The sequence below is a fragment of the Lagenorhynchus albirostris genome, chromosome 18, assembly GCF_949774975.1.
Source record: "Lagenorhynchus albirostris chromosome 18, mLagAlb1.1, whole genome shotgun sequence".
NCBI classification, from domain to species: domain Eukaryota; kingdom Metazoa; phylum Chordata; class Mammalia; order Artiodactyla; family Delphinidae; genus Lagenorhynchus; species Lagenorhynchus albirostris.
In genome coordinates this window covers 792,539-806,559 of record NC_083112.1, presented here as the reverse complement: position 1 = coordinate 806,559, position 14,021 = coordinate 792,539, and the positions used below count along the sequence as shown (strand labels likewise).

The 14,021-nt window shown below is 39.1% G+C and overlaps 1 protein-coding gene across 5 annotated transcripts in view; it reads right to left on the bottom strand.

Moving 5' to 3' along the window:
* Positions 1 to 2,076: 2,076 nt before the first annotated feature.
* Positions 2,077 to 14,021, bottom strand: part of ZMYM2 (zinc finger MYM-type containing 2) — an 88,467-nt gene continuing 76,522 nt past the window's right edge. For 4 of the 5 annotated variants that reach the window (XM_060128843.1, XM_060128841.1, XM_060128842.1 and 1 more), the window contains 7 exons: positions 13,562 to 13,656; positions 11,696 to 11,864; positions 10,605 to 10,756; positions 5,513 to 5,627; positions 4,633 to 4,884; positions 4,222 to 4,342; positions 2,077 to 2,946 (listed from right to left, as the gene is read on the bottom strand). In XM_060128843.1, the coding sequence (XP_059984826.1) occupies positions 2,754 to 2,946; positions 4,222 to 4,342; positions 4,633 to 4,884; positions 5,513 to 5,627; positions 10,605 to 10,756; positions 11,696 to 11,864; positions 13,562 to 13,656 (1,097 nt within the window). In that variant the 3' untranslated portion in view covers positions 2,077 to 2,753. Of the gene's footprint in view, positions 2,947 to 4,221; positions 4,343 to 4,632; positions 4,885 to 5,511; positions 5,628 to 5,726; positions 5,779 to 10,604; positions 10,757 to 11,695; positions 11,865 to 13,561; positions 13,657 to 14,021 lie in introns of those variants that run through there. The other variant, XM_060128844.1, reaches the window with a different exon arrangement.

Here is a 14,021-nt window from a genome sequence, read left to right as displayed (position 1 = left end):
GAACGCACAGCACAACACACACCCTCTCCCTATCTCAGTGTGTGCAATCCACTGGTAACAACTCCACGCAGTAGGAGAGAAAGAAACATGAACTACTATTCAAACAGAAAGTATTTTTATGGCCAAAAGAAGAGTTGAGCTTCTTGCCTAGAAAAGTCCTTTAATATCTTACATTACCCAATACAGTTAAAAGTCTTAAAAAAAAAAAAAAGAAAAAAAAAAAGCAAAGTGTTAATGAAGATTCAATTTAGCATGGGAAATTCACTTTTCTCAATATGGATAAAAACTTTTGTATTGATTCATTTTAAACGGCAAAATCTTCAGAACAGAAAAATATAGCATCTCCAACAGACATCTAAAGGCAACAATATTATATTTACAGGATGCCGTCATCAGAAATCACTAAGCAGCAGAAAGAAACTATCATTTCACTACCCTTTTCTCAGCAGTCATCTAGGACCACACAAACTAAGGAGATTCAGGAACTAACGAAACATATTCTAGATGAAGCAAGTTTCACAGAACAAACAATTCTCATAAAATAGTATTATTTTTTTCTCCCCCCCCCCGAGAGTCAAGTTAACCAATCCTTGGATTGCAATCAAGACAAAGACAAGAGCTCTAAATCCTTAATCATATCAATATCAAAACTATGTAGACACTTCTGTTTAGAAAAGCCAAAATGTACAATAAAGGAAATGAAAATAGCAAGACAAGGTGCTATTAATAGTGGGATCATAGCAGAGATGTAGGGTATTTGGTAAAATATACATTAAGTGACATTTGGGGAAAACTTTATTGCTCTTGATGGAATATAGCACCAGTTCAAAGAATAAAAGATGGTTAGGATTAATCACCTTTAATCAACAATATGCGTTTATATGAAAAGTGCTTAAAGCAGTAGTTCTGGAAAAAGGTGAGGATGAGAAATGTTTTGTATTATATATTTTAAATATGTTAACTACTTCATTAAACAGACAACAAGCAATCTATACCTATTTAAGTGTATGAGATTTGCTACTGTCAGTCTGATTATCAAATCCAGAAATACAAAATCAATTAAGGGACAGAAACGTTAATCAAACTTATAAAACAAGTTAGAACATTAAAAAGTAATTTTTATGCCAAAAATATTTGTTAATTATTGCTTAAATATACAGCTGATTACACTCGTGAAATTTTCCAAATCATAAATGAGAAGATTTCTTCTGAATGTTAACATTTATCCCAAGGAAGAGAGAAATATTTAAGGGATGTGTAGACATTGCTTAACCACTGTGGAAAATAGCCCAATTTCCCCCAAACAGTTTTAGTGACGAACATCTCTGTGGTGGCTGAGGAACTGGAAGCAAGACTACATGAGCACACTCAAGCTCTGTGAAGTCAGCCAAAGGAGTTCTTCATGATAACTGCAGCCGCCACTTCCTCGGCCTTTTAGAAGGTAGGATTTTATGTAAACTTCTTGTTCTAAAAGAAACGGTCTGAATGGATAAATCGCTATGCAGAAGTACAAAGTTTTTTAATGCAATCTTCTGTAAGAAGTAATTAAAATGTAAAAGCCAAACAATCTAACATCGAACGTAATTTCCTTCAAGATACACTTTATCCATCAGCCTGAACCGTCAGTCACTGCCCTGCTAACCCTCATAGTGAAACGGGTGCTATCTCACTTACACTAGCTCGACTTTCCGTGACAACAGTCTCAGGAGTGGCATTTTTAAATACCCAGCGTGTGCATCAGTCATATTTGAGGGCAGGCACAAGAATTCTCATAAAGTTGGTGAAGCTGTGGAGTACCACCACCACCTGGGGATGGAAACATGACCTGTATCTTCAAGGGGAGAGAAAAACCAAACGCTTATAAATGAAGGGGATTTGGGATACTTAGGGTTGACACAGAAAACAGAATTTTATATTTTCATCATTTTTGCAAAGAAAATGTCTCCATGATCATGTTATCAACATCATTCTTTACATATGTGTGTGTATACACATATGTACATATACACACACATATATATAAGTATACATACATAATTATTATTGTTTGGGGTGATGCAGAAAGCCACAAATGAGAAAAGGACACTAAGGTTTTAATAAGGGGAACAAAAAGTTCTGTTCACCAGTATAGATTCACATTACAGTACACCAGTATCGACAGCATTTTCTTGTCTATTTTTGGTACAGAAGATGGTATCTCTCTACATAACCTGGTAAGGCTTCAGTAACTAAAGCATAAAACAAACAAAACCCCCGCAAAAAAACAAAACAAAAAACCCAGCCTATTAGTTTACAGTTTATTTTAAAAATTCTGAAAGACACTGCAAGTTCTAAACTTTTAGTAGGTGCTCCCCACACACAACCATCTTGTCAAGAACCCAGCAGAAGAGCCCCCTCTCCAGGAAGCTTTGCAACAGCAGAGGTGTGCAATATGGGCGTTTCTCACTACAAGAAAAAATTATACGTGGCACATTCTCATTCATATCTTGTAATGTAAAAAGTTACAAACATACCTAATCAAATAAATAATAATAAAAAAAGAATTTGAATGTATTTGTAAGTATCCTAAAACCACTACATAGAATAATGGCAACTTTCACTCACAGATTATTTACAAGGTAATACCCAGTGTGGGTACACTGCTACAAAACTCAAAACAGAAGGAGTAAACTTGAAATGTTTTCCATAGTAAAGATCTAGCAGCATGACTATCTAATGCTGTTTTCTCCCGATTGCTTCTAAAACGTTCCTTTTTACTCTGTGTCTTCGTCCAGTTCATAATTGTCTTTATCATAAATATCTTTTACTAAAAGAACCCGTACGAGCATATTTTCCAAGGTGTTTCGGTCCAACGAAGCAGACGTGTACCAGACAGGGCTGTCTGCAGAGCTAGAGCGTTCTGGTTGCAAATAGAAAACATCCATTCTCTGATTAAGATTCTGTGGACTTCAGGAGAAAGGAGAAAGTCCATGTCACAGTATGTACACGAAATTCCTCACAACTTTCTTCTTTTCTTTCAAGAATAATTCTGCTACCATTAACCACATTACATGGGCAGACCACATGCATAATTACCTACATTAAATATTCTATCACTGAGATATTCTAAAAGTTAATTTCTACAATAAAAGATTATTTTCCCACTATAATTTCTGTATTTCACTGAATCCAAGACACCATCGATAGAAACATTATTTTTAATCATTATTTTAATACTGCCATTAAACAAGTAAAGCATTGCCAATTATAATTTCAAGATGCATCAGTTATAATATGCATCCCAGTTTCAGAGACAGTATAAAATGTGAGAAATGTGTCTTAGAATTGATGAAATACAGTAAAACATAAAATAAAAATACTTAACAGCGTTACACAAAAGAAATAATTTTTAAAATAAGATAATACTGAGATAGGAATTTCCAACTAATAAATAGTTACTACCATTGGAAGATCCAGATACTGGTGCAGGGCCACCCAAAACTATCGTCAGAAATATTAATTATTAAAAATAATCATCCTATAGGTGACATTACTGCTTTTATGGTTCTTGAGAGTTAACCTGGAGAAAATTTATAAAAACAATTTACAAAACTGTTTACATAAGAAAATACATTCTGAGTTCATGCTTGCCTTTTAAAAATTACAGAGTGCATACTTAAAATAATGAACAAGCATAAAATAATTGTGGTCTCCAAAAATTTCACTGGTTTAAAATATTTTAAACGCCTGTTGGTACCCGCGGGAGAAAGCAGTGGTGCAGTTGGAACGCACAGGGCCCTGAGAAGACGCTGCGCCCTGCCGACACCTCAGGGATCTCCCTCCAGAACCGAGGACTCGCCTCTCTCCACCTTCTCACCAGGGCGTCACTGGGACCCAGGCCCAGGCAGGACTGCTCTCTGCTTGCCACAGCAGAGCTGGCTGCAACAGAGACACCACAGCCCAAAAAGCCTAAGACATGTACTGTCTGACCCTCTACAAGTACAGCAGTCATTTCGTTAGCAGAGAGCGATTTCTTAACATGTGCTTAAAACATGAAGTATAAGCTGGGTATTTTATAACAACAGGACTAAAAACGTTATAACTGAAAGGACTTCATAAGTGAGAAAAGAGAGAAATCTAAAAAAAAGGACCAAGGAAAAAAATGTCACCTCTTGGTGACATAAATTCACAGCAACTAACTGTTACTACCATTTAAAAAAATCAAATGTCATTAACACTTACCTTTTAGACAAGTAGCATTCAAACATTTTCACAGGACATCTAGAAGGATTGGCTGTATTTTCAATTTGTTCAAATACTGGCTCATCATCTTCATGTTTTCTTTTTCCAGTAGTAATTTTATCTTAAGAAATAAAAATCACATAAACTTTCTAAGACCAACCTTGAAGAAAGGTGACACTATTCACTCTGATCACTCCCAGTATCTCTTACACCAAAGAACGGGACCAGGTGTGCTTCAGAGCTCTCAACTGTGGCTTCTGGTAATTCCTAATTTTAAGACAACATAGGCTGTCTTATCTTATGAAAATGACAGTCCTTAGGTTCTTAACAAGTGACCAGGTGGTCTTTAGTAAGGCAAGGAGTGGCAGTCCCTGCCACAGACAATCCCAAAACGAAAACCTGTTACACTACCTTCATTATCTGTTCCACATAAGGAAGACACTTGGTATCGAAGACATGCTTTATTTTCCATTGTTAAAGGGTTTTTTTTCCAATGCCTAAACACAGTGCCAAAGGAAAGCCTTAAGTGCTGTTCCACTGTTTTCAGGCCAAAATACTTAGTGTTAAAGTAGAACAGGGTATTCAGAAGAGCTACTGGAGAGTGTGATCCTAGCTGTTTTATCCTCCAGAGATAATCTTCTTCAACTCGAGAAAATATTGACCCTTAAATAGAGAGAAAGATTTTTAAAGAATTACAATAAACAGTTTTCATGTAACCAGCTAGAAACAGATAGAAGTTAATTCAAGAACAAACCTAGTCCAATCCTCCATTCACTCCAGATCAACTGGAATGAATTTCAGAATCACCTATGCGGCTCTGAAACAACACAGAGCCGGGAAACACAACAGACTACACAGCTAGCACCCCCGGGGTCAGGCCTGGAGTCTGCTCCTGGTCTTCCAGAGGACAAGCAGACCATGGTCAGAAGGGAATTTTACATCTGCAGAAATCCTGAAAAAAAATAGGTGATTTCCATTCAAACAAGTTTTCTTTATACAACTAAAACAGAGGTTTCTTAGAGAAATTTACGTCAGAATCTCAACTGGAGGGCTTAAGAAATGAGCATCCAGTTTCTTACTCCAAAGAAAGTGGGTCACGTTTATTACAAAGTTCTTCATAAACACTAGCTATCAATCACATTCATTTCTAATTCAACGAAAGACAGACCGATGTGTCCGTGAATAAGTGCTCTCTCATTTAAATTATTTCCTAATTATCTTTAGTACACTTTCTATAAACACAGAAAATCCCAGCAGCAAGTGGGCGACATTTTATTTAAAGGAGCATTACCATCTGGAAGTATGCTTGGTTGCCAACTTCGGAGTATTTTATTCAATTCTTGCTCAAATGTCTGGAATCCTGGATCAATAAATATGTTGTCTTTTCGATTACTACCATACAAGTACTACAAAAAAAAAAAAAAAACTTGAAGGATTTAAGATTTATATGCGCTAATTACAGACCACTTATACTCTATTTCCTAAGGAAAAAATAAACGTCTTACGTCTTTGTCTTTATTAGCATACTAATAAGAGATGATTGCCTTCTCTATATATCTGGAAATCAAAGAAACATAAGTTACCAATTAATCTGTTGCTTAAAAAACTCAAAGCTGAAATACAAAGGCAAGAACTCAGAACGTAAGAACTCGATGAGAATCTTCAGTCTGTCAGATACAAACAGAGCACGTGGCTCCAATGCTCAGCACATAGTCCACGGACACGAAGGGTAAGGGCGGGGCGGGAGGGTTTCTGCGCGTGAAGCCTCTCCCAGCAGCCTGTGAGCTTGATGCTTTTCCCCTTGTTTCCTCTCTATGCCCCACTCTCCTTGAGTCAGTGCAAATTTATGAATCTTACAACGTACTATGACAAACCTTAACAGTGAGGGTTGCTAAAGAATGACTTAAACACCAAAGTGTGCGAACTCCATCTCCAGTGGGTAAAAAGAACGCTCAAGTAAAACGTGTGACAAGAGCACAAAGAACGGGAGGTGGAAACTGGGATCACAGGGCTTGAGGTCACCACATGTGAGACAGGGCAAGAAGGTCTGAAGGTATATAATGATTAACTGAAGACGCACACTGCAAACCCACTACAAATAATTTAACAGGCATAAATAATAAACCAATGATGGAGATAAATGTAATCACAGAAAAATAATTCAAAAGAAAGCAGAAAAAGACAAAAACAAAAAAACCCCACAAAGAACAGATACAGTGACCCCTCATCCAGTTTCACTTTCTGTGGTTTCAGTTACCCAGTCAACCAAGGTCCAAAACTATTAAATGAAAGATGACAGAAATAAACAATTCATAAATTTTAATTGCAGGCCATTCTGAGAAGCCATGATGAAATCTCGCGATGTCATGTCGTCCCGCCCGGAGGGACGTGAATCACCCTTGGTCCGGCACATCCCGCACATCAGCCACCTGGTGGCCATCTGGGTTGTCAGATCCACTGCAGGGTTGCAGGGCTTGTGCTCAAGTGACCCTTACTTTACATAATTATGACCCCAAAGCAAGAGGAGTGAAGCTGGCAATTCGGACACGCCAGAGAGAGGACGCACAGTGCTTCCTTTGAGTGAAAAGGTGACAGTTCTGGACTTAATCAGGAAAGAAAAAAATCGGATGCTGAGGTTGCTGAGATCCACGGTAAGAACAAATCTTCTATCTGCGATGTCGTAAAGCAGGAAAAAAATTCAGGCTAGTTTTGCTGTCACACCTCAAACTATAAAAGCTACAGCCACAGAGGGTGGTCAGTGCTTAGTTAAGATGGAAAAGGTGTTAAATTTGTACAATAAGATTTTAGAGAGAGAGAGAGAGAGAGAGAGAGAGACACCACATTCACAGAACTTTTATCACAGCATATTATGATAATTATTCCATTCTGTTAGTAATGATTGTTGTTAATCTCTTACTGTGCCTAATTTACAAATCAAAACTGTATCACAGGTAGGTGTGTAGAGGCCACTGTAGTATACACAGACTTCAGCCCTCCAGTGGGGATCCTGAAGTATCCCCTGTAGCTAAGGGGGGTCAACTGTATAACAAGCACAAACAAGCAGGATTTTCAATCCAGTGATTAATTACATTAAATGTAAAAGGTCTAAACCGGGGTCTGCACTACAGTCCTGAAGGCTGGCCCGCTGCCTGTTTACAAATACAACCAAGTTTTCTTAAAACAGAGTGCAAGTGCCCGGGCTGCTTTCCACAGATTAAGTATGGCCTACAGAGCCTAAAATGTTTACTAGCCGGTTCTTTAAATAAAAAATTTGTTGGTCTGAACACACCAAGACAAATATTATCAGACTGGATTAAAAATTTTTTTAATTTGAAAAACAAGGCCGGGACTTCCCTGGTGACACAGTGGTTAAGAATCCACCTGCCAGTGCAGGGGACACGGGTTCGAGCCCTGGTCCAGGAAGATCCCACATGCCGTGGAGCAACTACACCCGTGTGCCACAACTACTGAGCCTGCGCTCTAGAGCCCGCAAGCCACAACTACTGAGCCCACGTGTCGTGCTCTGTAGCAAGAGGAGCCACTACAATGAGAAGCCCGTGCACCGCAACGAAGACCCAATGCAGCCCCCCAAAAAAAAAAAAAGATAAATAAAAAACAAGGCCCAACAATATGCTGCCTAAAAGGCACCTACTTTATACCTGGAGACACAGCAAGTGGAAAGTAGAAGGATGAAGAACATAAACCATGTGTACGCTAACCAGCAACTAGGCCAGAGCACCATCATCTGAGTTGACCTAACGTTACTCCCGCTAGTCAGAAGGAAGATTAGAAATAAAAGCACCAGCTCTTCAGGACAATTACATAAGATCTGGCGGCGGGGGGGAGGGGGGTGCACACTGTTTATAAAACAAAGGGAATGCTCGCCACTGACTGAATTCACTGAGCTCTGACCCAGACGTCTTCAGGGGCTGACACAACGACTGGGAAGCAGAGGGAAGGAAAGACACCAAAGTGTGTAACACAGTTCCCTGTCCTTGGGGACAAAGGTTCCATGTCTTTTGCCACATTCATAAAAAAAGAGATGCACGCACATCTAGCCAAGCACGATGGGGTGGGAGGACCCAGGGGAACAGGCGCCCACCACCCACTCTGGGTAAATGTGGTGTGAGGGACTCGCACACAGATGTAGAACAGCGTGTGAAAGACTGACCAGGACTGTGGGGCTCACGTAGCCCCTTCTTTCTTCCTCAGACATTTCCATATTATGTGAACTTCTGGCGACAGCCACCACCCCTTACACCATCGGAAGAACAGGATTAGCTACCGCATCTGTGAGGGAGGAAAGGGGCTGGCCCACCCTCACTTCTCAACACACCACCTGCCCCACACGTCCACAGGGCTTGGAGAGGAAGCCGTGCTGCTTTTGTTGTCAGCCGGGGACGGAATCAGAAAACGCATCACACAGAGAAAGACGCACATTCTTCCAAAATAGCTCCTACCTCTGTACGCATCCTTGAAGTACCAACAAACAGCAATGATTTCTGGAAACTAACTTTTAGACATCTTATCACCACAGTGAGTTTGAAGATTATTTTTAAAGCTGGTTATAAATACCATACAGTCTTTTACAAAAAATTAAATCAAGCCTGTGAAAATCTGTCCAGTGATGAGAAGAGTAAAACAACTGGTTTTCCAATTGTGGTAAAAATACACAGAACATAAAATTTACCATCTTGACCTTTTTTTTTTTCTTTTTCTTTTTTATAAATTTTTTGGCTGCGCCGCACGGCATGTGGGATCCTAGTTCCCCGACCAGGGATTGAATCTGAGACCCCTGCATTGGAAGCGCGGAGTCCCAACCACTGGACCCCCAGGGAAGTCCCCATCTTGACCATCTTTAAGAGTATTGTTCTGGTAGTAAAAATTTATTTTGAGGAAACATTTTTCAGTTTATAAAGAACCTATTTTAAAAAGAAAGGAAATTCTGACGTGTGCTACAACATGGATGAACTTCAGGACATTATGCTGATTTCACGTACATGAGGTACCCGGGAGAGTCAAACTCACAGAAACAGAAAGAAGGGTGGGTGCCAGGGGCAGCGGGACTAAGGGATGAGGAGTTAGTATTTAATGGGGACAAAGTCTCAGGTTTGCAAGATGAAGAGGGTTATGAAGATGGATGGTGGTCATGTTTCCACAAGATTATCAATGTACTTTATACCACAGAACTGTACACTTAATAACAGTTAACATGGTAAATTTTGTGTTATATGTATTTTACCGCAATTAAAAAATTGGAAAAATATGAACCTACTTGAAGACATAATTTATAATCATTAATATTACAATCCATTTAGCTTTCAAACCTCTAATGGTATTTGAAGTTCTACTATATAAATATTTTGCTACTGCAAAATATGTGATGGTCTCTGAATACACAGTAATTTAGAGGTATGTGTTATTCCCCACCACTGCTTAGATAATCTTAGGCAAATTTCTATCCTGAAGAGGGAAAGTGAAATACAAATCAAGACAATTCTAGTTTTCTCCAGTAATGTATTTCAGCACCTACTACCTGTTAGCAGCAAAATATTTAATTTGAGGCCTATAAACAGAACTCTACATAAGAACATTTCCCCCTGTCATTTACCACATTTACAAATACACAGGATGTAAAGCTAGGGCCTTTTCTGACCTCTGGGCTCAAACCTGTACTATCTGTTCAAAACTAAAAGTCATTATCGAAAGTGGATCTTCATGTTTATTATGGGAAATGTATTCATTCAAGATTCACAGACACGTGGTTGAAGTTTACCTAAAACCTCTAAAGAATGAAATCTTTTATAAGATGATTCCAAACTAATGAGTACTTACACTATTTAACAAGTTAGAAACACAGCAGAGATGAAACAGATCTATTTGCAAAGGGAAGTCATTTATCTATTTACATGTATATCAGCACAGATCTATATATACATATATACACCATGCCTCAGAATGTTAATTCATTTATTTGCGGTTGTAAGGTGGGGATGAAATCAACCTGATTATCATATATATACATGGTAACGAACACACACATCATTAGTCCTGTTACAAAAGATGCATGAGCTTCGAGTGGTCTGTTACTATGTTTTTCACCTAAGTTCTTTTTGGTTTTGGTACACAGTTTTGGAGAACCTGAAGTTCACTTTTAGGGACACAGCACATTATAGCAGAAACACCTGTATACAAAGTAGCTAAGAAAACCCTTTATAATATCCCAGTATTTTCGAATAAATTACTTTCGCCTTTCTTGGTAAGCCAATAAACCCTGACGTTCCGTAATATTCCTGAAGCAAAACATTTTTTTTCTCCAAGAACCTACCACAACAACCTTTCTTAACAACATTATATTCGAAAGTAACCATAAAATCACTCACCTCTTGAATCCCGAGGCAAAGATAATAGATGCTGTCAGGTGCATAATTCTCCCCATTTGGCCTTCGGATCTCATTGACGAAATGGGCCAGGCCATAGTCAAGCTCAGCCGTGCTGTGACAGAGTAGATCCTCTTTTAACTTTACTGACTTAGCTAAAAAGAAATAAAATTTAAAATAATAATTATTATTTACTGTCTTAAGATTAAGAAACTTTCTGAAATCACTTTATTCTGTATAAGAATTTACAGGTAAAATAAGAGCTACATTTAAATGTAAAGTATTTTAAGCTACATTCATGCTTTTTAAAATCAAAGGCAGTTAATAACAAAAACTTTGATTGTTTTTTCAAGGAAAAACATATTTTTCATGTACAGTACATGCAGCTTCATAGTAATTAATGACTCACTTGAGTAACTTCTGGATTTTCACATACTATGGGTATTCTAATATCAGTCAACATTAAGCCTTTACTGTGGATGAAGGAATGTTCTAAATTTACATGTATTTTCTAATGTAATTCTCATGACAACCCTACAAGGTGGGTACTGTTACCCCCCTTCAGAGCTGGGGAACTGAGATGCTAGTACATGAGGGAACCTGGCAGTCTGACTCTAGCACCTCCATAAGGCCATACTTCCTACCCTCTCTGTGGTGCCACGGACTGGTCCATGCACAGTAGAGTCTGGCCTGCTGCAAAGGGCTCTATCTGCTTAGAGCAAACTTTCTTCTTTACCCACAATCATCATAATCATCAACTTCAATAAGGAAACAAGGTTTGTTTGAGTTGTACTGACCAGCAAGCAACAGGAGCTCCATGAACCGACACTACCGTAAGGGCTTCATTTGTGCAACACGGTGCATGCATGCGTGTGTGTGTGTGTGTGTGTGTGTGTGTGTGTGTGTGTGTGTGTGTGTGTGTGTGTGTGTGTGTGTGTGTGTGTGTGCGCGCGCGCGCGCGTGTGTGCGTGTGTGTGTGTGTGCTCAAGCTCACTCATGCACATAAACGGATGCACAGAAGAATAGTTACCAAAATATGAATAAAAACCTTGATTTTAAATAGGACATAGGGGAAACAAAATCAGAACACTTACGAGATTTTAGCTCATCTAACACCAGAAGGTCTTCATCAAGCTGCCTCGTTCTGACCCAGCGTTTCCAGGCGTTTACCCCGTACGTGTACTTGAAAGGGAAGCTGCACTCCGAGTTGTCAGAACTGTCATCGTGACACTGGTACCCTGACACTGCCTTCCTCTTGGCTCCCTGGTAGTAAAACACCACTGTCAAATCTTCTTTTTCTTAAGCCTATATTATTTCATGACTTTATGTAAGCCATCTCTCAACAAATGCACATTACAAAGAAATATATTTACATGATTAGAACTGACTGGAATTTCTGATCTGAGAACAGTTACCTATGACATTACTTGAAATCTCTCTCCAGGAATGCTGTATTTCTGCATAAACTACTCTGTACAACAGAATCGTATTAACTACTGCTGTGAGTTGAGAGTCACTGATGAGAAAATACATATATAATAATTAAAATCTGAAATAGAAGGATTCAAAATATTAATGTAAGAGAGAAACTGAAGAACTTCTCAAAGACACCACCTCATAGGAGATGACTCCTCAACTCCTTCCCACTTTCTTTCTTTTTTTTTTTTTTTTTTTCGGTACGCGGGCCTCTCACTGTTGTGGCCTCTCCCGTTGCAGAGCACAGGCTCCGGACGTGCAGGCTCAGCGGCCATGGCTCACGGGCTTAGTTGCTCCACGGCATGTGGAATCTTCCCGGACCGGGGCACGAACCCGTGTCCCCTGCATCAGCAGGCGGACTCTCAACCACTGTGCCACCAGGGAAGCCCCTTCCCACTTTCTTGATGGTACTGTTTGCTGTACAAAAATTTTAAATTTGGATATAACCCAATTCATCTATTTTTTCCTTTTGTTCCTGTGCTTTTGGTGTCGCATCTAAGAAACAGTGTCTAACCCAAGTTAATGAAGATTTAGGCCTATGTTTTCTTTTAAGAGTTTTATAATTTCAGTTCTTACATTTAGGTTTTTGACTCATTTTGAGTTCATTTTTGTGTGTGGTGTCAAGTAAGAGTCCAATTTCATTCTACCACAAGTACTCACTCCTTTTTTCAATTTTCCCTTTCTCTTTCTTTTTTGGAGAAATTTGTGAAAGTCATCTTTTTTAAAAAAAAAACCTTGCTTTCTGTTGGAAATGAGAAATACGGACAGTTGTTACTGATGTTCAGAACAGCGATACCCGTTTGTACATTTACATCTGGGATCCCTGAGTGAACCGCCCAGCACGTCTTCCTATGTGCTGGGATGCTTCAGCGAGACCAGCTATAACAACTGTGTACCTCAACCTCATCAAAAATACCAATGGAAAAAACAGCTCCCTAGAAAACAGTCTCCGTTGTTGTCTAATAATTGAATTTACTTTTTTAGCAAATATGTAAACCTTTTATCAATGACAACCTTTTATCAAGATAAAAATTTTAAAAAGTTGCAATATTCACTCTTCTTCTATGAAACTACAACTAAATAGGATATATTTTTATTACCTAGAAATGAAGTAATAAAAGCTTTACCTCTTAAGTCTTTTTTAATTCCAGAAAACAAAGTACCTTCCCACATTCTCAGGTACAACTGAAGCTCAAGTACCCTTGCCCTCTATTACACAGAGACAGGATGTGAATGCAAGAATACTGTTACATTTCATACCTTTTTTTTAAACTTTTTTTTTTTTTGCGGTACACGGGCCTCTCACTGTTGTGGCCTCTCCCGCTGTGGAGCACAGGCTCCGGACACGCAGGCCCAGCGGCCACGGTTCACGGGGCCAGCCGCTCCGCGGCATGTGGGATCCTCCCGGACCGAGGCACGAACCCGCGTCCCCTGCATCGGCAGGCGGACTCTCAACCACTGCGCCACCAGGGAAGCCCCCATACCTTTTTTTTAGATCGAGGTCTAGGCTGTTCCTCATATTCTTCTCCAAAAACAGGTGGTAATAAAAACTCATTTTCCATATCAAGCTCCTCAGCAGCTGACAATTGAATCAGAAGAACTTTCATTTCAAACGTAATAGCACAGACTTATGCTATATAAACTCAGCCAACGAAGGACCACCCGCTGAATGCGCACAAGCACCATGCGCAGGGCAGCCTGTGCTGGGTGGAGAACAAACCATTTTCTCTACCTAACCTGGTCTATAAGTTCTGATAACGCCTGTTCATACTCTTAAAAAACACATGTACAATGCGTATCAACATGGAATTTTGTGGAACTGTGTGATAGAAAAATTACTAAAACCTGAAATTTAATTATAAGATCTAAATGGTCTCAGTACAAATCTGTTTCAATCTAGTTTCAATCTATTAAATCTTTTCCAATGTAAAAGGCTTTACATTC